This window comes from Cydia strobilella, chromosome 2 (genome assembly GCF_947568885.1).
Source record: "Cydia strobilella chromosome 2, ilCydStro3.1, whole genome shotgun sequence".
NCBI classification, from domain to species: Eukaryota; Metazoa; Arthropoda; class Insecta; order Lepidoptera; family Tortricidae; genus Cydia; species Cydia strobilella.
Window position 1 is genome coordinate 9,889,826 of NC_086042.1, and position 23,509 is coordinate 9,913,334.

At 37.5% G+C, this 23,509-nt stretch overlaps 1 protein-coding gene across 1 annotated transcript in view; it reads right to left on the reverse strand.

The window, feature by feature from the left end:
• LOC134751390 (protein unc-80 homolog) overlaps positions 1-23,509 on the reverse strand; it is an 81,034-nt gene that overhangs the window by 51,366 nt on the left and 6,159 nt on the right. The window contains exons 5-19 of the mRNA XM_063686768.1: positions 22,997-23,162; positions 20,438-20,654; positions 19,650-19,843; positions 18,732-18,889; positions 18,377-18,476; positions 17,851-17,954; positions 16,594-16,972; positions 16,377-16,516; positions 15,892-15,921; positions 13,178-13,322; positions 10,261-10,458; positions 3,703-3,891; positions 2,639-2,772; positions 1,979-2,217; positions 1,226-1,413 (exon numbers count right to left, since the gene is read on the reverse strand). Of these exons, the coding sequence (XP_063542838.1) occupies positions 1,226-1,413; positions 1,979-2,217; positions 2,639-2,772; positions 3,703-3,891; positions 10,261-10,458; positions 13,178-13,322; positions 15,892-15,921; positions 16,377-16,516; positions 16,594-16,972; positions 17,851-17,954; positions 18,377-18,476; positions 18,732-18,889; positions 19,650-19,843; positions 20,438-20,654; positions 22,997-23,162 (2,581 nt within the window). The remainder of the gene's footprint in view (positions 1-1,225; positions 1,414-1,978; positions 2,218-2,638; positions 2,773-3,702; positions 3,892-10,260; positions 10,459-13,177; positions 13,323-15,891; positions 15,922-16,376; positions 16,517-16,593; positions 16,973-17,850; positions 17,955-18,376; positions 18,477-18,731; positions 18,890-19,649; positions 19,844-20,437; positions 20,655-22,996; positions 23,163-23,509) is intronic.

A 23,509-nucleotide genomic window follows, 5' to 3' on the forward strand; every position in this document is an offset into this window, starting at 1 on the left:
GCGACTGCCATCTGACCTTTCAACCCATCAGAGGGGAAACTAGGCCTTATTGGGATTAGTCCGGTTTCCTCACGATGTTTTCCTGCACCGAAAAGGGACAGGTATAAATCAAAGATATTCCGTACATTAGTTTCGAAAAACTCATTGGTACGAAGCCGGGGTTTGAACCCGCGACCTCCAGATTGCAAGTCGCACGCCCTTACCGCTACGCCACCAGCGCTTTAAAAAAAAACCTGAATGCCAAGAAGGCCTAGTGTCCCCTCTGGGTTGGAAGGTCAGATGGCAGTCGCTTTTGTAAAAACTAGTGCCCACGTCAATTCTTGGGATTGGTTGCCAAGCGGACCCCAGGCTCCCATGAGCCGTGGAAAAATGCCGGGACAACGCGAGGAAGATGATGATGGCATTCAATTTCTTCAAATTTCAGGATCAATAATACAAACAAATACTCACGCGATTACAATAAAGAATATTGACCAGGTTCTATTCCCGGTTATGTATGAGTTAAAAAAAAAGTTTGAATGTCATTATTATGTGAAACTGGTCTATAACGCCTTGGTTAGAAGTTAGTTGGAGGCCTCGTCGGTCGTGTGGCACCCTCACGAGTCAACGTATGCCTTGTTACTCGAGAAAGTTCAAAAAGCCTTTTTAAGATCCTTGTACAAGAAAATTATTATTAAATCTAAAATCGACGCCGTGGTTCCTAAGAAGTAAGAACAGATTTCGCTACTATCTCTCATAGTTTCTGACTTCTCCCTACTGACCCATTTGGATTGATCACCCTGTATATTTTATTTCAGGTGTGCGGGATAATAGGCGTATTTATTAACATTCTATAAATTGTAAATACAGATGTCAATCACAATGAAAAAATCAATGATGATCAAACTCTGGCCAACGTGGGACTCGAACCCACATCCTTGGATTGCCGGTCCAATGCGTTACCAATTCTGCCAGCAGACCATCCGCCAATCAACGCGAATTTAGTCATGGCAACTGTGAACAACGCCACTAGCGCCATCTGCATTTCAAGGTTTTCAACCTTAGACCGTATTAATTAACCCTTTGAGCACCACGCCTATCGTGTGCAGCGCGTCATCGTGAACCTTATCGGAATGCGCGAAAATTAATATTGGGCAGATAGGGCTGTAGCCGCGCGTGACATTTGACGTCTTTGACGGTCAAAGAGCTATTAGCCACGGAGGTAACTTTTTTATTCAAATCTCACCGCATTATCGAGCATCTTAAGCTCCTTGTGCATGGCGGCGAACCTGGTTACGAGCACCCGGAAGGTGGACTCTACGACGAACGTCTCGACGGCGCGGTTGGGCCCCTGCCCCGCGCCGAAGTTGGTCGCGTACCCGCTCTGCAGGTGGCTCATGTCCGGCGACTTTGACATGTTGCGTTTTTGGTGATCTGGACGGGGAAATCTCAGTTTATTTGGGTAACTTTAAATACAATTTGGAAACCGCGTCTAGCCTTATAGGGTGTCTGGCGCAAAATAATTCCAACGGACGAAACTATTTCACACGCCGTTTTAAAGCTAGATGTATTGTCCATGATTATGTAAGGTTCTTGGACTTCTTGGGACAGACTAATGGCGTGATTAACAAACGTCTGTGAATACTAAAATGCAATGAGTTTGCAGAATGCAGAAAAAGAAACTATAGTTAACACTGGTAATCTTCGAGAATGAGCAAACAATGCATTGTAAAGTTATTGGCATTGGGAGGTTAATTTTAGAAGTTGCAAATTAAAAATACTACCTATATTTGTAAGTATTACAAGAGAATTACATAAAAATTATACGTGAAGCCTAGAAGTAGCTGTAATATGTCGTTCGTATTTTTGTTTGTATATCAAATTGGTACTACTGCGACTTGTTTAAGTAGTAAATCCGAATTTAGCGTTAACCCAAAAGTTTGATGAAGACACAGACAGGTCCCCGTGACCTGTCTATTATTAAAAGTAATGAACTTACTCATAGGCGACACCATCATGGATGGCTCAGCGCAAAACCCGATAGTAGAGTGCAGGTTATCCAACACCTCTTTAATGGGAGCAAACTTCGTCATTTCCTTTAATCTTAGCGTAAACTTGGAGACAGATGCTGTTCTCAGTTGCCGAAGGGACTTCTTGGCTTGAATTCGAAGGGTGTCAGCTATGGGGCAGCGGAGAGCCGTAGCGCAGCCGTGAGAACAGCCTAGCTGGCGGAGTAACCTGGAAATATATGTAGATAGGTAACAATAGGGACACAGACTTTCTCTTCAGCGAATAGCGTGTCTTAACGAAAAACCGGCCAAGTGCGAGTCGGACCCGCGCACCGAGGGTTCCGTACTGTTTAGTATTTGTTGTTATAGCGGCAACAGAAATACATCATCTGAGAAAATTTCAACTGTCTAGCTATCACGGTTCATGAGATACAGCCTGGTGACAGACAGACAGACGGACAGACGGACGGACAAACGGACAGCGGAGTCTTAGTAATAGGGTCCCGTTTTTACCCTTTGGGTACGGAACCCTAAAAACCGCAGACAAGTAATTAATTTCGTCAGAAAAACAATGTAGGTTGCCATTGTGGCATGTGTGTGCATTAGATAAGGATCAGCTTTATTAACTGAACAGTTAACTCCGTGGTTACCTGAGAATGATATGCAGCAACATATAATAAGGGCAATCCAGGTCCTCTTCCTCTCTCTTTTCCTTGGTGCTGTCGCCGGTTTCCACGTTAGTAGAATCTTGACTTTGCGCGCAAGGTAGCCCGGAGTCTCTTCCCTAGAACACACGATATTTTAAGAAACAAAATACATTTTGATAGATTCATTCATATTAGTATTTTTATTGCTTGGCGTTAACGAAGTCTTGGGTGAGGTGTAACTGATATACCGAATAGGTATTTACGTAATTTGCGCGTTTTAGATATTAACTAAAATAGCTAAACGATAAGTTTATTTGATTTTTGTAAGCCGATGAAGGCTTTAATTGAAAATTTTGTTTTAGAGCAGGCAACAATAAAAATATTCAAACATACTAAAAAGACGCCGACCACGAGGAGTTTCGTACATTGTCCCGCCCGTTCTTATCCTATGTATGTGGCTGTCCCGCTCGCAGTGTCGTTAACCGCCAGCATCATGAGCGAGACAGCAATACAATTATGCGCGTGAGTTATAAATAGGAACAGGTGGGTCAATGTACGAATTTTCTCGTGGTAAGAGTTCTTTCTTTAGAAGTGTGCAAAATGCAAATCGTGTATCTATTGTATTAAAACATATTGACTGATGGATGTTATTTGACATCGTGGCGTGCCAATTATTTATCGTCTCGGCGCTCAAGAAGACAATTATATTTTTCTACTCGTCGACTGTAATGGCTCCCAACTCGACTATAATATTCATTTCGATACGCTGTAGTCAACTATAATTTTTATGACCAATCACGTGCCGCCGCGCTCCCATAGAAAAAACTAAACGGGCAACAATAGTCGCGCGTTGATGTCTTTTGTACTACATTTTTGGAGTAGCAATTTTTATTTAATTATTTAGGTTTTATAGTAAAAAAAGTACAGTATACAATAGTGATATAATCAAGCTTTTCAATCTCGTACCTCACTTAGGCAACTCAGCAAGCTTCGTTGCCTAAACACGGTACTCGACTGAAAAGCTCTCTATTATATCACAATTGTATAAAATACTATTTCAACTTTACCTTGTTATCCTTATCCTTCATAAACTCGGTCAAGGGGTCGACACTGCCAGGCACGTTGTCTTCCACGTTAGTGCTGTTCCAGTTCTTATGAACCCCCAACTCCATTAGGGTGTCCACCAGGTTCAATATAACTTCCATCACTCGAATCGATATGTAGTGACTGTCCATTACACATACTGAGTAAACAGCCTGAAATGGATTTTACATTCAAAATGTTGTACCTACGGGTACCAATCGGCTCCAACAGTTTTTACATATGAGAACTATTATAGTCACAAACTCATTTAAGTGTTTCAACATGATACGAGTAGTGATGGTCTACTTTAAATTGGCATATTTATTAATATAAACTACCACAATTTCATTAATAGTTTTAACAATTATTTTAATATTCGAAATTTAGAGCAAACTAAGGTATTACTATGTTTAGTCCAGAAAACTTAATACTTTCTACTTATATACCTTATGGCGGTTGACGGTTACGCTATTATTAACGCCACTCCAATAATAATATAGCGGTGCTAAGTATGCCACGTACGCGCCAGCCGCCATAAGGTACCTTTTCTTGTGGAACGTCACATATGAACAACGTTAAGGTTCAAAGGTGGCAAGTTTTGGGCACTTATTGTGACTGTTATCGTCTTATTCACAAATGTTGATGTATACGAGCAAAGCTAGATATAACTCCGTAATAGATGGATACAGTCTAAGGAAAAAACGTGCCTCGAAAATCAAGAAAATTTGATTCTCGTTCAGAGGGCGCTACTAGTTTTAGCCTACAGTCGTATAGATGGCGTTGACGGTTTCGTTTGTTATTTAACAATTTTAACGCATATCAGTGAAAGAACATGGGTCAAAATGATAAAAATAATTAATGCAAATAAAAAAAAAACATTTATCTATATTTAAATACATTCTATCGTATTTTTATAAATCTTCATATTTAGTTTTAAAGTGTGTCGACAGATGGCAGTGAATTTACTGGGGTTACAAAATTCACTATGACAGTACCGCTCTAGTATAAGTTACTCTATGGTACGAGTAAATGCTGAGGGATGTATTTATATTTGATTGATTGGTTTAAAAAAAGTAGGTAGATTTACAATCCAAAAAAACCGGCCAAGTGCGAGTAGGACTCGCGCACGAAGGGTTCCGTACCATTACGGAAAAAAATCACGTTTGTTGTATGGGAGCCCCATTTAAATATTTCTATTATTCTGTTTTTAGTATTTGTTGTTATAGCGGCAACAGAAATACATCATCTGTGAAAATATCAACTGTCTAGCTATCACGGTTCATGAGATACAGCCTGGTGACAGACGGACAGCGGAGTCTTAGTAATAGGGTCCCGTTTTCACCCTGTGGGTACGGAACCTATTTTTTTAAACATGGCAACAACAATGTTTTTACTAAAAATGTAGTCATCACAGTCAAAATCATTTTGTATAGAGAGGGTCCTTGCTCTCAGCCCCTAACTGCCACAAGCAGCAAGCCGCTAACCAACTTGACGAGGCAAAACCGTACGTAACAGTATTTAAAGTGAGAGAGCGTATAGGCTTCATTCATTAAAACTTGCCTATACTGCTTTTCTATGTCAGAGAGCACATAGAGTTAGTCCAAGATAAGTCTGCAACGATTTTGATAGCACACGCAGTGTAAGTGTTATTTATACGTTATAATTTTATACAAGTTTGGAAGACTTGTCTTGGTCTAACTCTACCTATACTGGCGGAATCTAAGCATTACTACTAATACGACGAGAAATATAACTAATACTAGAAGTAGTATTAATTATATTTCTCGAGTCCCAACCTATAATAATAAGGAAAAGCTAATCATCGTGGGCTTTATTAACCGCTACATAAAGGAGGACTTCATTGCTTCTGCCCGTGCGAAAAAGAAATTAATTGCTAGCGAAATTGGATTCATTGGAAACTCGCAGAACATCTTCTTAAACGACCACCTGACTCCGGACTATAAGAAATTGCTTACCTTGGCGAAGACGACGCTGAAATCAAAGGGTTATCAATTTATCTGGGTGAAGTTCGGCAAAATACACGTTCGGAAAGATGACTCTTCTAAAATCTTCGTTGTCAATAGCCAAACTGATTTAAACAGACTGATGTAGAATGTGTTTATTTTAAGACCGCATTGCAAAATTTCTTAGTGTTTGATGTATTAATTATTAAAAACCATTTATTTTTTGCTTACAGTTCCTTTTTTCATTGGCTATTATTAATTAAATATGCATATCATCGATTATCACAATGTAATATGATGACTTATGTTGGCTATATACTTATTTTCCTCGCGGACTGCCTTAAAAGTTTGAGAATCTTGCCGTCTGTGGAATGCTTTTGTTTGTTATCGCCACCAGTTGCCCGGCCTGTTACCTGCGCTCGTTACCGAAATGCATTTAAAGATTATATTATGCAAAGTATATTTGTCCCTTTTTTGCTTGTTGTAAATTACTATTACTATTATTGCTTGCCTTGTTATACTCGTGGAATTAGTTCTATGCTTAAATGGTTTACAAATGATGTTCACATTATATTTTTACACTGTTTTATATTCTTTACGTTGCTAAGTGCCTTAAACGAACATAACAGCATAAATAAAATGAATGCTATTGCGATTAAGCCGTTTTGGGAGTGTTATTCTGCTAAGTTATTATTATGTGTTTATTGGATCTTACGTCTTACGTAATGGATAGTAACTTTAACAAAACGCTTTCCGTTTACTATCAAAATGTTAGAGGACTTCGTACTAAAACAATAGATTTTTACCGCAATAATTTATTGGCTTCATATGATGTTATTTTTCTAAGTTTTCTAACGGAAACGTGGCTTGTGGACGGTATATCGGACTCGGAGCTCTTTGATAATAGGTATGTTGTTTGGCGGCGTGATCGGGACCTGTCGCTGACTGGACAAAGTCGGGGTGGTGGCGTCATTATTGCCACGCGGAAGGAGTTGGCTGTTATACCTCAACCAGCATACTATTCTTCGGCGGAGGACTTATGGCTCACATTGTTATTGAAATCAAATGCAGAACGGGATACGGTAAAATTGCATTTATGCGTTTTGTATCTTTGTAAACAAGGGCAAGGGTATTCATTTTCTGACCAACTTTCTAACTTCCTAAGTAAATTAGGAGAGGTTATGACTAGTAATCCCGACGATAAATTCCTTATCATTGGCGATTTTAATCTGAGTAACATTGTATGGACGCCTAGTGATCAATTTTTATTGCCCTCTAACTATTCCACTACGGATGAGTACAGTCTTGTTGATGAGTTAAATACTCTTGATTTATGCCAATACAACGGGGTTTTTAACGCGTTTGGGAAATTATTGGATCTTGTACTTTGTAATGGTGTAGTGGGTGTGTGTGATTGCCATACCCCGCTTGTACCCATAGACCCGTATCATAAGGCGTTAAATATATATGTAACATTTGCTTCCTTTGCTTCTCTTAAGCAAGCACCTGTCATGAAATATTTTTATAATAAAGCTAATTATGACCGAATTAATTTAGATCTTTTAGATATAAACTGGGACTTTGAATTTTCTACCCGCACACTCGACCAGTGTGTTGACTTTTTTTATTCAAAATTTAAATACTTGAGAGATAAGTATGTCCCTCATAAGTTAATTACCGTAAGTTCATACCCAGCATGGTACTCATCCTCGCTTAAGAAGGCTATTAAAGAAAAACACAAATATCGTCGCAGATATAAACTATATGGTAATAAGTGCGATTTGCTTGCTTTTGAGTATCAGAGGGACAGAGTTAAACGTATGGAAAGGCAATGTTTCATAAATTACACTATAACGGTTGAAAATAATATTAGTAAAAATCCTAAGCAATTCTGGTCTTTTATAAAATCTCGATCTAAATCTTTTGGCATTCCTAGTAGTGTACGTTATGGTGATACTACTGTGAACTCAGGGGTTGACATTTGCAATGCGTTTTCTGATTACTTTAAAACAAGTTTTTTGGATCCTGAATCGCATAACTCTTCGAATAGTGGTACTCTCCATGTATGTGCTGATTCTATTGGTGATATAGCTAGTATTTCGGTCGATAATGATTTGGTTACTAAACTCTTACTGAGCCTCGATCCAAGTAAGTCAGCGGGTCCCGATCAAGTGCCAGCCTTGTATTATATTAACTGTGCTAAAACCCTAACCAAACCTGTTTCCTTATTGTTCCGCCGTTCGTTTGCAGAATGTACCGTTCCCGCGATCTGGAAATCGGCTTTTATTACTCCTGTTATAAAGAAAGGTCCTAAAACGGATGTGACTAATTATAGGCCCATTTCCAAATTGTGTATTATAGCTAAATTATTAGAAAAAATAGTCCACATACAGGTTTCATCTGTACTCAAAAATTCCATAGATAACTCTCAACACGGGTTTGTCCAACGTAGGTCAACTGTGTCTAATCTTGCTTTACTTAATGACTTTGTCTCAGAGGCAATGGACAATGGCCGTCAAGTGGATGTAATCTATACTGATTATAGTAAAGCTTTTGATCGAATTGATCATGATATTCTAATATCTAAGCTTTACTTAATTGGTATAAGGGGTGATCTTTTAAGATGGTTCATATCTTATATAAAAAATCGATGCCAGTCGGTGGTGATCAATAATTATATGTCAAGCTGGGTAGCTATACCAAGCGGAGTGCTCCAAGGCTCTTTATTAGGTCCACTTCTATTTAACATATTTATAAATGACATTAGTACCTGTTTCCAGTTTTCAAAATTACTTAGTTTTGCTGATGATATGAAAATTTTTGCTAAAATTGATACGCTTGCCGATACATATGCATTGCAATCCGATCTAAGCCGGCTAGATAGCTATTGTATAAGAAACAAGCTAGATTTAAACCCCTCCAAATGTTTCACTGTAACTTTTTCTCGTAAACGTGACATAATTCCTGCTTCATATTCGTTAAAAGGTGACATTCTACAGCAAGTAGAGAGCATGAGGGATTTAGGTGTTATTCATGACTCCAAGCTTATTTTCAATGACCATATTGACAGTATAGTGGGTAAAGCAGCTAAGTCACTTGGGTTTATAATGCGTAGTTCAGCTTGTTTTACTCGTCCTAAGACCCTTAAAATCCTGTATTGTGCTTATGTAAGGAGCAAGCTGGAATATGCATCTCAGATTTGGAATCCTCAATATCAAATTTATGTTGATAGGATTGAGCGATTACAAACTAAATTCATAAAATTCCTCTGCTTTAAAATGCATGTAAATTATAATTCTGCTAATTATTTTAGGCTGTGTAAAAAACATCACTTAATCCCACTTGTTAAACGCCGGGAAATTGCGGATATTTTGTATTTAATAAACATTATTAAAAGCCATGTTGATTGTCCTAGTTTACTTAGTAAAATCTCTTTCACTGTTCCATCGAGAAGGTTAAGGCACTTACGTCCCATTAGTACTAACGAGGCTTCCACTAAATATAGAAAAAACAGTTTTTTGTGCAGGGCAGGCAAGACTTTAAATAAAGTTTTGCTTAATTTAGACTTCGATATATTCAATGATAGCATATCTGTAATAAGAAAGAAATTAATTGCATTTTATATGGGTGATACTTCTAGCGCAGGTTCGGGCTCGGCTTACTAAAGTTGTCCTTTATAGGTGTATTTGCTTTTTGTTTTTTTTTATTTATTTTTTGTTTATTCTTTAAAGTTTTGTGCAGTCAGCGGTTGAAGTGCATGGTTACTTTCTGAATGAATTCCATTCCTGTTGTGTCTATGCGGTTTTGCAGCTGGCAGTACACACTAACCTTGGCTTGTGCTGTCGGTACTTGTGTGTTGAACTGAATTTTAGTTATATTTGATTTTTGTATATTTAATTTTTATAAGTGAGAACCTGTAATTGGCTCTGTAATTCTATTGTAGCTTTAAAAATGTTTATAGCTGTTGGTTTTCCATGTATGAAATAAAAATAAAATAAAAATAAATAAATTAGGTCAAACAAGGAATTGTATTTAGGTTCTACCATTTGGATATCATTTATTGAATAACCAGGTGAGGTTGAGGTGAGGCATTGAATACTGTCCTTAAGCGAGTAGATTCACTGCCTTCCAACACAGGGTGATGAGGGTGGTTGGCTTTATAACATTGGATGGACATGGATTTATAAAATCAACATACATTGTATTGTATTGTATTGATAACGTTTAGGTTGTTGACTAAAACGCTTTTTTAAGTTAAGTAGGCGCTTCTTAGCTAGCAGCTTAGCTGAGCAGTTATACACTGTTTGAGATATAATACATTTCCTTAACTATAATTATACTAATATCTTCCTTATATCCGCCCCCTATCTTAATATCCGCTCAGCATAACCGAATACTTTTAAATACCTACCTTAAGCACGGCTTGAAAGTCAATACACACTGCACACTGCTGCTTAGGTAGTGCACTGGTGCCAGGCGTCTGCTGCACCTCCTCGACGATGTACGTGATGTTAGAGTCGGACTGCGAACGCGCGAGGTCATGCTCACGGAGTAACTAACTGATAACTTTTATAATACCTTTAACACGACTTGAAAGTCTATTTCCCCGTCTTTAGTGATATAGTGTATGGAGCCGGGCGCCTCCTGCACCTCCTCGACGACGTACGTGATGTTGGAGTCGGTCTGCGAGCGCGTGAGGCTCGGCTTGCGCTCCGGCGAGACCATGTGTTGCGAGCCCACCATGCTCACGGAGTCCATCTGCGATTCTAGTGAGCCCTGCGTAAATTGCACAGGTTACCACACTGCTTATCATTTGAAAGGCGTGTTCATATCTGGTGAACGCGCCACCAGTGTCATCTGCGAAACATTTGCAATAATATCGCTAAATGCTTGTGTGGATTTCCGAGTGCATGATACATCGCGGTTGCGGTAAGTGGTTCGTGAAGGACGCGAGATCGGCGTATTCAGTAGGTCTGGACAGACCTTGAAAAATCGTCCAAAATAAGATTTACAAGTAGCAAAGAGCTGTTGTGAATTACACAAACTTAATGGAAAGCTTTGGAAATTAATAGTACATTACTACAGAGGCCGTGGAGTAAGGGGTTGCCGGCCGAATAGAATAGACGGCCGAACGTAGTGAGGCCAGATAGTTATGAGGCCGGCAACCCCTTTTTACGCCGTGGTATGTATAGTGCTTTTCTCAAAAATGCAATGAAAAATATAAAAAAACAATTTTATTTATAGAAAAACTAAAAGTAAACTACACACAAAATATAACTAACACGTATATGTTTATCACACGTATATTTTACACGTGCCGTATATTTTTATGCATCTTTGATTTTTTCGCCATGTATCCGTCCGACTGTCCTTTTCGCCACATAACTAAGTTTACATACATACATCATCGTTGCCGTAAGTATGGAGTATAATTTCCACAGTGTTGACGATTTTATAGTTACTTTCAGTTCTTTAAAATATGCCACAAAAACGGTTTCTGATAAACTGTAGGCATTTTTCTTAGTTTTTCGAATATTAAAATTGCCATTAAGCCATACTATTGCATATATTTCGCCTTTGACATGATTTAATTTAATCTAATTTGTTCGTCGGTACTCACATTAAATAACATAATTTTTAAGAAAAAAAAACCGACTTCAATGGGGGATGCTGTTGAAAGGTTACTTATTGTTGATGGTGCACTCCAGACAATGAAATTTCTAGTAGCAATTCGTTTCTATAAGGGTCATAGTTCTAACCTAACCTAACCCAATGTTCTGATAGCATTTCGTTTCTGTAAGGGTCACAGTTCTAACCTAACCTAACCCGCTTTTCTGATAGCAGTTCGGTTCGGTGAGGATCGCAGTTCAAAAAAAAGTCCAGGTCCAAGTTTGGGTCTGGGTTCATAACGAAGAGAATAAATCGCCAAACGTGAACTTCAAAACGCCAAAAGAGTTCTATTCTGATTATCATCAGCAGTTCCACTTCATCAAATGTCACTTTTTTATGTAAAAGCTGGATTTGTTGATGAAAATACAAAAATCACTATATGTATGCCTTTCTTATTTGAGGAGTTCCCTCGATTCCTCATGGATCCCATCATCAGAACTCGAGCTTGACAAAAATGTGTCTTGAAAACCTAACTTGCTTACCAATCATAACGAAGAGGACAAATCGACAAACGTGAACTATGCGTCGTTAAAGAGTTCCATTCTGATATTTCTGATCATCATCAGCAGCTGCACTTCATCAAATGTCACTTTTTTAAATGGAAATGCTGTATTTGTTGATTAAATACAAAAATCACTATATGTATGCCCTTCACATTTGAGGAGTTCCCTCAATTCCTCATGGATCCCATGATCAGAACTCGAGCTTGACAAAAATGTGTCTTGAAAACCTAACTTGCTTACCAATCATAACGAAGAGGACAAATCGCCAAACGTGAACTATGCGTCATTGAAGAGTTCCGTTCTGATCATCATCAACAGTTCCACTTCATCAAATGTCACTTTTTTAAATGTAAATGCTTGATTTGTTGATGAAAATACTAAAATCACTATATGTATGGCTTTAAGTATAGTTCCCTCGATTCCTCATGGATCCCATCATCAGAACTGCGTTTTGACCAAAACGGGACCAATCTGTATGTATATACTTACAATCAAAAAAAGAATTTTCAAAATCGGTCCAGAAATGACGGAGTTATGGAGTAACAAACATTAAAAAAGAAAAAGAAAAAAAAACATACAACCGAATTGATAACCTCCTCCTTTTGAAATCTTGAAGTCGGTTAAAAATCAACAACACACAATAAATCCAATAAAACAGGATAACAGAATGAAACATTTTCAAGCTTGCCTCCATAACAATTTAAAGAAATACCTACGAGTGTTTAATTAAATGTTTTAAATGTTTATTGGTGTAGGTAGTTAAATTTGTAGTTTAAAAATATTGAATTTTGTTAATAATGTCTTATTTGTTAAGTTCATGTCGATTTTATATAAATAAACCTGCAAAACATAGCAAACATCGTTTATTATAAAAAAAATATAGGCGTAGTGGCAGAACGTCATTAAGCACGAACCATAAAGTAAATACTGCCTACAGTTTTTTTATGGCTGAATGCCATGAATCATGATGCTGTGTCACAAACATCTGTGAAATGGAAATTAAAGACCTCTAGTTTAGTCTAGCCGCGCCTGAAACGTGACACTTCGCAGCGCAGCTTCGCGCGATAAGGAACATAGGTAATATCAATATTTCATTGCATGTTTGAGAAAAAACTATTTGGTGCACTGGCTAGCTATGTAGGTATTTGTTATACAGGTTATACTATATTCAAATCATTTGAGATATCGGCAGCGTCGCTGCGTTGTTTCATGATCCGTTAGTTATTTGACACGTCATATTATGAAAATTCAATTTGCATGCGCGTGTGCTATAATAGCACAAACTCACAAAGATTTAAGCATAAACGTAATTATATATGTACCTGTTGAGTTTTGGAAAGATAGTCCGGTGACGGAGTGGGCGTGTGCTCCGTGACGGTTATTATCGGGTTCTTCTTCTTTTGCATGTTCGTGGGTATAGCACCTGCATACCCGTGAGCTCGTTCCGTTTTTATCTCTCCAATGTACCTGCAATACATAATCTCTTTCTAATTAAAAGAAAAACAAATTTTCTGAGGGACTAGCACTGGTCGTCATATCGCAAGAGGTGGATGGTTTTTTGAGCGCAGAGGCCCGTTTAAAAAGCTTGTAGCTTGTAATACAAGTGGAAGTCCCTTTCATCATATCATATCATCATATCATATCGTTTATTTTCATAATAGGATTTTACAATCTCTTTATTACGTCAAACAATTGTATTTACTTAAAAATTAAATATTAAATAACATTATCTATGTTACACTATGCACATACTTATTAACTCCAAGGGTTAACGTCTTCTAAATAGTCTGATATTTTATAATATCCATTTTTGCACAACTTTCGTTTAATGACCGATTTAAATTCATTTAATGGCATACTTTGAATATCCAAAGGAATTTTGTTGTAAAAACGAACACATTGGCCAATGAAAGATTTACTTATCCTCTGAAGTCTAGTTGTAGTAGGTACAAGTTTCTCTTTGTTTCTTGTATTTCTGTTGTGTATGTCGCAATATTTCTTAAACATGTGTTTATTTTTCTGCACATATAATAGATTTTCATAAATGTATTGCGACGCAAATGTCAAAATGTCTAATTCTCCAAATTTGTCTCTTAAGGAGACCCTACATCCCAAATTATAAATAGCTCTAATCGCCCGTTTTTGCAATATAAAGATACAATTAGCATCTGCAGCGTGCCCCCATAAAAGGATGCCGTATGACATTAGGCTGTGGAAATAGCCAAAGTAGACCAGTCGAGCCGTATCCACATCAGTCAGGGTTCTAATTTTTTTGACTGCAAATGAGGCAGAACTGAGCCGATTAGACAATTTACGGATATGAGATCCCCACTGTAGTTTGGCATCCAAACTCATACCCAAGAAGACAGTCGAATCTTCAAAAACCAAAGGTTCATCATTAATTTTAATACTCGAAACTACCGGTTTAACATTAGGCAATATAAATTTCACACACTTAGTTTTCTTTTCGTTCAAGAGAAGATTATTAGCAGTAAACCAATCCACAACACTAGATATAGCAGCATTAACATCATTATAATTTGTTTGCTGTCGGTAAATTTTAAATACTAACGAGGTGTCGTCAGCAAACAGTACAAGGTCATGTTTGTTGCGTACTAGGTGAGGCAAATCGTTAATATATACGAGAAATAGAAAAGGGCCCAAAATTGAACCCTGCGGGACACCCATTTTCAATTTGCTGCCAGATGAACTTGTACCATTTACAGTCACCCTCTGAGTTCTATCACTTAAGTATGATTCCAGAAGCTTAAGTTCCAAACCTCTAACTCCATAGTGGTGTAGCTTCCTGATCAGGGTGTCGTGATGTACACAGTCGAATGCTTTGGATAAGTCACAGAAAACGCCTAGCGCATCCTGTGACCCCTCCCAAGCATCAACAATATGCTTTATTATTTGAACACCTGCATCCGTTGTTGAACGACCGCGAGTAAATCCAAATTGTGTACTATCCATTAGATTATTACCATAGAAATAATTTTGTAACTGATGTAGTAGAAGTTTTTCAAATATTTTGCTCAAAGTCGGGAGAATTGAGACTGGTCTATAATTGGTAGGGTCAGAATGACTTCCCGCTTTGAACAAAGGTATGACTTTACTGCACTTCAACTGATCAGGAAACTGCCCACTTTCGATACAATTATTAAATATTTGTGACAGATATGGAGCAATATAATCTATTATCTTTCTAAGAAAAGCTGTCAAAAAGAGACTTTCACTTGTATTACAAGCTACAAGCTTTTGATAAACGGGCCCCAGGACTTCAGTCACGCGATCGGTTGTGCTAGACCCGCTGTGACACCAACTTCATTTGTTATCAGATATACATTTAGAATCACAAAAGCCAATACGATTTTTATAACGGGTTGTCCCGTGGTTTAGATACGTTCTACTGTATTTACTGTGCTCATGCTATGAAGTATTGCAGCAAGTATTTTTCTATAACATGCCATGTTTTGATTTATTTGAACACAGTAGATTCTTATTTACATGTTCTTGAATGAAAAAGATTTAGTGCCGAATGTAACCCACATCCTAACTAATATAAAAGAGACGAAAGCAGTTATAGGCTAAGCAAGATAAATAAATATAGATACTGCCGCTTACACATATAGGCGTCTCTATCAATCACTCTGATTGATGATTAGGTGAGATTGTTTAATATTATGCTTATCTGTTTAACTACAATTTAATGCGGATATTTACAACTAAAAGACAATCTACAAAAAACTTAGCACTGAAATATACGCATATGAACTGCATGTTACCTGGTGAGTTTTGTGCGTGCGTACAACCACTTTGATGTTTGTGCGTGTTTAGTGTGTGTTCTTGTGCTCAAGTTGTATCAAAGTAATTGTTATCTTGTCTAAGCCTAGTCAGATAGCGCGCCCGCTCTAAATTACTTAATTTTAAAATCTAGGCGTAAAGTAAAATACGCGCCAACCGGAAGAGCCGGCGAAGATAGGCTTGCATCTACAACGAAGCGACTACCTACTGTCCTCGGAAATACTTCACTTACCCATTGGAGGCTAGCTCGTCTATCAGACAGCTAGCGACCCAACGTTCGTCCACAAAAAAGTACGGGATAAAGCGTTAACAACACGGGAGAAAGACAAAATACATATGTTTAAACAGGAAATGTCAGAGAAATGTGAGGAGGTTTAAATCATGCTGTGGTGGATTAGAAAAAACTATGATAAATACAAATTCTTAGCTCTAATTCAAATGGAATGTAATGTCCGCGCTAATTAGCATTTAAATCTAGCGAATTAAAGGTCCTATGGAATGGAAAAAAGCTTCTATCATAAATACCATATATACCATACCATATAGCTCATAACTTCAAACGCCCTAAATTTATTAACTTGCCAGTATGTGTTTGTAATTACTAGTTCCACCTGCCGTTGGTGACCAATGATATACTTTGCAAATGCATAGGCAATATTGGAAGGGGATAGCCAAACGGTAAAAATATTAAATTATAATTAAAAGACATCTACTCACCTAAGACTAGGCATACTTTTGCCTTTGATCAGATTACAGGGCAGGAGGTCGCCGGTTAGACGAGGGGCTATCGCCGGGAAATGAGATCCTAAAGCAGAATTCGGTCTATCTTCATTATTGTCCAAACTTCTATGATACTCCTGAAAAAGTATCCGTATTAATTTACACCCTGTAAGCAAATATAAAGCAATAGAGGAAATAAAAAAATAATATCTACAGATAGCATTCTTACGGCAGTATGAAAACTGAACTTGTGATCATCGTGTCCAATTTTCTCTAATGCCTTTTCCGATTTCGAGAACATTTTTGTTTCTACAAAAGCTTTGAGATCGGCCATTTTCATTTTCCTTTTAACTTTTTCACTCGCCCGTCTCGTCAGGGGTTCTTCCTCAAGTTTGGGAGAAGCGGAAGGGTAAGATATTTCAGTAACTGGGGACTCCTTCAAATCGGGGACTTCCATTAAGTTTTTTAGAGAATCCCTTTTCTTCATTTCGGGGCTTTGATATATGGAAACTTCTATTTTGGGAATGGGTAGGGAATTACTTCTTCTTCTCGGTTGTGTTTGCTTAGATAGGTCATCGCATATATCACGTAATCTGAAAAGTGAGAAGTCTTGTAAGTGAGCATTTAAGTTTGTTAAAAGATAAATTCGAATAGTTATATACTGATTCAATAATTTGGCAATCCCAATGAGGGCAGGGGTCACGAAACCTTAATGAAAAGGAAAGCCAGTAGCAGTTAAATTTCGCAGTTTCTAGAATACGCCGGTAAGAACTAGCCGGTGATCCTACCGTTAAAATATCTTTTCACCACACCAGTTCGTAAGTTTCTCATCTTGGCTGGTAGAATCGAGTTTTAGCGTTTCGCTGCTGCGCCGGGCACATTTGACCGATTTTAGTATGCAAAATTACGAGCCGTTCGACGTGACGATTTTGAATGATAAATATTTAATACCATTAATTTGGTTTTGATTTGTACTAGAGTTTTGAATGATTCACGGTTAGTTTCACTAGACTTATATTGACCGGGATATAGACCGTGATTACCTTTTGTATTATTTGTCACCCGTGAACATGATGCATGTAACTGCGTCGAAATATCGGGAGCTCACAAATAATACAAAAGGTAATCACGGTCTATATCCCGGTCACTATAAGTCTAGTTGATTTGTACTGTTTTGCAGTTCGTATTTTCCTCGCGTTGTTTTGGTAAAAAAAAAGTGTTTCACTCCGTAGCAAAGATTGTTTAACCCTCGTGCCTTGAAACCCTTGCAACTCTCAAAATTCTACTTTTCGAACCACGAGCGTAGCGAGTAATTTCGGATATATAAGCACGAGAGGTTGGCCTCTGGCCACGCTACATACATATCTCTTGCTCCATACTTGACGTAGCAGTTAGCATGAAAACTTAGCGTGGTCCGAATTTAAACAACAATTTGACCCCTTGTAAAACAAATAACTATCATAATAAACACCTGTTATATAGGTAGTGCAGGGCCCAGTGGACGCCATCCTCGGTCCACTGCGTCGTGAAGAGGCATCTAAGCGTGGCGACGTCTAGGAAAGTAGCTGATGATACCTGCCAAAGGTAAACGTACATTTGAAAATCATTCCTCTTAAGAGTCTTAAGGAAATGGTAGAAAGGTAAATAGGCATTACAGTCTGTTAGGACTGTAATATACCAGGCGCCAATATTTAGAATGTTATTCGGAGTATATTAACAACAAAGAATTAACACCACAATTTAAGAAATTTGTTAACATAAAGCACTCACAGACAGCCCGACACAATACATATGTATATGTATATGTATATCTAGGAGTTTCATTTAGTTCTCGTAGTTTTCACTGATATTCAGCAATTTAGCTACACCTACTGTTATGAGTTTGAATGGTATTTTTTAGTGCTGAAGTTTAATCAATTATATTTACCTGTATGTAACTTTTTTAATTATGTATGTATATTTAATGCATTCTAATCTATATAATAAGAATAACATACATGTGCCTCCTTAGCTGAACACGGTTTGTCCATGGCACTCGGTGTTGGTTTAGGCTTCGAGGCGGAACCGCTATCCGACAGAGACTCCTTATCTGATGAGCTGCAAATTATTATTAATCGTTAATACCTCATTTTAGTCTTGTGTTTTTCTTGTACTAGGTTAATTTTACAAAATGCTTATTTCTAAATATTTGTAAGTAGCGTTGAAATGTTGTTGAAACCATGATGCCCCAGGTTAAATTCCCGGCGTCTTAAGCCAGGTTTTTAAAATTATGGCCAGGTTTTGAAGTGTGTAATTATATTTTTTTAATTTTGTATAAAAAAGGATACAAATTACATTGTATAAATAAATTACCTCATCTTTGTGACCTGTGGCAGTGGCTTGATGCCTGGTATTGGCTGTTTAGTTCCATCAGCTTTGCGAACTTGAAAGAGACTGGGATCAGCAGAATATACTGTATACGCTTCTTTTACAGCCCCACTGCATACCTCACTCGGTAGACGATAAATAAACTGTAAACAAATATTAAAGTTTTTGAAAGTCATAGTAAAATAATGCTTATTTACTCAGTGATACTGATAAGAGTTGAACTTTGACTCACCAAGTGATGTGCCTTTACCAGTAAATTTTCCAAGGTGAGTAAATTCCCAGTAACGTTACCAAAAATCAGTAATTTACGGTAAACTCTATTTTTTCTATTATCAACCATGTTTCTTTTTTTTTTCATTAAAACATTACACATGCACTATTGCTTCATACGAAATGGAAAAAATTAACATATGATTACTAATTACCTATATCCGAGAAACTTAAAGAAAATCGTCTCCGGTGGTACGGGCATATCCTACGTCGCCCAGAAGATCATATGGTCAAGTTAGCCTTAAATTTGCCGACACAAAGGAGAGGAAGCGGAAGACCACCTGCCACTTGGCTGACGACAGTCGAAAAAGACATGAAAGATGTTAATACAGACGCTGAATTAGCCAAAAACCGTGTATTATGGAAGAAAAGGACAAGAAAGGCCGACCCCAAGTAAATGGGAAAAAGGTCAAGGAGGAAGAAGAAGATTGTTTACTAATTAAAAAGTTTACCAAAATTACTGGGAAATTTCCCAAATTTACCGGTAAATTTCCCGTTATTACCAGTAAATTTACTCCTTACCTGCTCACACTCAAAACTAATTACCTGTTAAATAATTACAGACTTTTGGAGAAAATAAAACTAAAATGTTTACGTAACGGTAATACACTGCCGCCACAACACTAGACTCACCACATGCTCCTCTTCAGTACTTGAGCTTTCTTCCGGTATAGTTTCTGGGAATATGGTGTCTTTTGGAGATGAAAGCCACGGCTCGTCCTCTGTACTGCCTTGTTTAGATGGAACCTCTGATTGGGACATTGATACGGTTTGACTCGGAGGGCTACCTGCATTTAATGTTCCCCCATCCTCGTTCGAAGGTTTACCTAAAAATAACATGTCAATCAAATCATAATTCCATTATAAAACAAAAAGGTATTATTAACTGCATACGTTTTTTTGCATTAGAAATTATTTTCTTCATATCTTCTGTCTAATGCTAAAAAAAACGAATTATGTATTCGTGACCAATAAAAATTAAATAAGTTACAAGAGTAGGTAAGAGACGAAAACATTTAGGTATTCTCCAAAAGTCGAATTGATTAGGTAATCTATTTTCTGAAAATAATGGCATTCGTAATATAACTCATTAATTTAAGAAATGATTTCAATATTAGGGTAGTTTCTGGTTCTGGATATTGTGGATGCCTTTTTGTTAACATAGCCAATTTGAGATTTACGACAATACACAAGGGCCATACATATGATACATATATTATGAAATTTGTGAGTAATGAAACTATTTACTATTTATATACATACATTTTATTTACAATGCTCTAGTTTTTAAACATTTCGGACCAATAACCACAGACAGTTGTAAAAAAAATCACTGTCACGTCACAACCTACGAGAAAATCAAGAGATTGGTAGAGAGTAACCAGCAGATGATCTAGTAATTCTATGATTTTCGTACTTACGCCCTAAAAACACATCTCCATGTTGTGGCCTTTTGGTAACCATACTTCCTAAAGGTTTTGGTTTGGGTTTCACAAGTGTGGTGAAGCAGGGGGCATCAGGATGCCTGTACTCCCAAAAACCTTGCCAAATCCTCAGACCATTCTCCAAACGGAAGTTATTTGTGAAATCTGACTCTTTTAAGTTACCTGCGATCGGAGCAAATAGAAAAACAAATAGCTGAAACAAAGAAAAGAAAATAAATGAATTAACGACCTATTTATAAAAAAAATACTGTGTGTTTAGTGTTTACTTATAATAACATGTATAGAAGAATGACTATTAAGACAGTAGGTACAGCCAGCATCAAATATAGTGACAGCCAAATATCTCAGGACACATCCTTATTTCAATGATAAGAATCCTTATTTCAATGATGTTATGATATATTCGGCCACTTTGCCCATCATGCTGCAATGATGCGGACTGTAGGTACCTGGGGATTATCAATTCAATTCAATTCAATATTTTATTGATAAAATATACATTTTACACGTCAAATTTTTCAAAGGTACATATACAGTTTTTTATTATTAACACATTAATACACATTTTGCTATCAGTTAGTTATACATATTACGAAATTAGATATTTTTATATTATATATTACATGTCCATTTATTATTTAATCATTGAATACTACTTACTAAAAAAAAACTCATCAATCGAGTACAGAGCGTCTATTTCAAGTTTTGCTTTAATTTGTCGTACAAATGAATTATAGCTTGAAGCCTGTTTAATTTCCGGAGAGATTGCATTGTAAACCTTAGTACCAATGTAACTAGGATTTTTCTTAGCCTTAACGAGTCGTGTTTGAGGTAAGTTAAGCTCATGCCGCCGTCGGGTAATGGAGCCGTGCGTATCAGCGTTGGTACGGAAGAGATGAACGTGTTTTCTGACGTACTTAGCCAGTTCTAGGATATAAAGACTGGGTAATGTTAAGATTTTGTGATTCCTGAACAGGTCTTTTGCAGGATGATCCCAACTCACACCGGCGATAATACGCACTGCTCTTTTTTGGAGCCTGAATACTCTCTCGCGTTCCGCAGCCGAGCCCCAAAGGTCAATTCCATATATTAAAATAGAGTTAAAATAACCATAATAGGCCTTTTTTACGTTAGTGGAACTGAGACATGGACGCAGTCTGCTAAGAGCAAAGCAAGCAGAGGACAGTCTTTGACATAAGTTGTCAATATGGGGTGCCCATTTCAATCCAGCATCAATGGTTAGCCCTAAATATTTTACCTGGTCAACTTGAGGCACAGGTTGGTCATTGCACATAATATTTAATGAGTAATCACTTGAGCAACGCAGACTGAAGTGAATGATGTGTGTTTTCTCCACATTTAGTACCAAGCCATTAGCAGAAAACCATGATGATATTTGATCCATTACTTCTTGTAGTTTAGATTTTAATAGAAGGTATGTTTCAGCCGCGACAATGACACACCCATCGTCGGCAAATAGAACAAATTCCGCCTGGTCTGAGGCTCATGAATGACTTTACCTCAAGTCATTCATGAGCAAGATGAACAGGTTGTTTCCCATTATAGATCCTTGTGGTACAGCGCAGGGGCCCAGTTCTAGCAGGTCAGATTTTGTTCCATTCACCGACGTGAGCTGTTTGCGAGTCTCGAGGAATGATTCGATTACCCGGTGAAAGTTACCAGTGATTCCGTAGTGGTCAAGCTTTGCTAATATGAGCGGATGACTTACGAGTTCAAAGGCACGTGATAGATCGCAAAAAATCGCTGCCACCTGTCGCCGTCCGTCCAGGTGACCTAATACTCTAGATATGACGTCACGCGCCGCGTCTATTGTTGACCGGCCAGGTTGATAAGCGTATTGCTGTTTATTTAACAATTCATTATTATTGAAAAAGGACATAAGTTCATCGCTTAATAATCGCTCAAAAACTTTAGAGAATATGGGAATCAATGAGATTGGTCTATAATTTTTTAACACATCCTTATCACCCTTACCTTTGTACACCGGTTGGACTTTGACCTTTTTAAAATTGGAGGGATAAATTCCGTCTGCTATGCAATGATTGAATAGTTTAGTGAAAATATCTATAATAAATGATGGAAGTATATCGAATAGCCGGGTCGACATATCATTAATATCTGTTGAGCTTTTCCGTTTAATTTTTTGGACAACCTTTGCTACTTGTTGGCGGGAAAAGCCCTTGAAGTGAAATTCATGTACGTGTCGCTTAACGTGCTTGTTAAGATATTGAAGCGCTAAGAGGATGTCAGTTTGAGCATTAGAGTTAATATTTGCGTCAACGTAAAACCGGTTTAGATCAGTAGCTACGGCGGCGCATCGCTGTGCTTCACTCTGACCGGCCGATTTGCTTATCAGTATTTGGAGCGCATCGCCTTTGTTTACACTCTTACCGGTTTCGGCAGCGATGACACGCCATGACGTACGGCTGATATTATTACTGTTGGCTATTGATTTATTAATACAATCCCTCCTAGCCGTACATAACTCGTTAATCATAAAGTTAAAGTATTTACCGTCATTATAGGAATGGAGAACAGGTAGTGGAAAGAGTTTGTCTGAAAAATGCCAGCCTCATAGTCAGCCTCGGAGCACTCGTCAGATGCATCAAGTATGATCCAGTGCATTGTGTACAGAAGTTTTGTCTCCACATTGCCGAGGCTTGACATGTTGTCTTTTACCCTGGAAAAATAAAAACTTATATCTAAGTTAAGAGTTACAACATATAACAAGAAAATATATAATTTGCTGATTGTATTCAACTTTGTTATGCCGTATTGGATGACATATTTGATACCTATACAGTGAAAAAATATTGAAACTTGTAACAAAAATGTAGGCTCATTAATAAAGCCTCAAGTTGACACACAAATTCAAAGACAAGATTATGAAACACAGTTTACTTTTTCTAATATTATTGTACATTCCGTAAGTTTGTCTATCTAATTTGAGTTTTCCATTCATCTACTTGAAGGCTAGCTGGAAGAAATCCCTTATAGGGATAAATTTGCCTATGTACCTCGATTTCT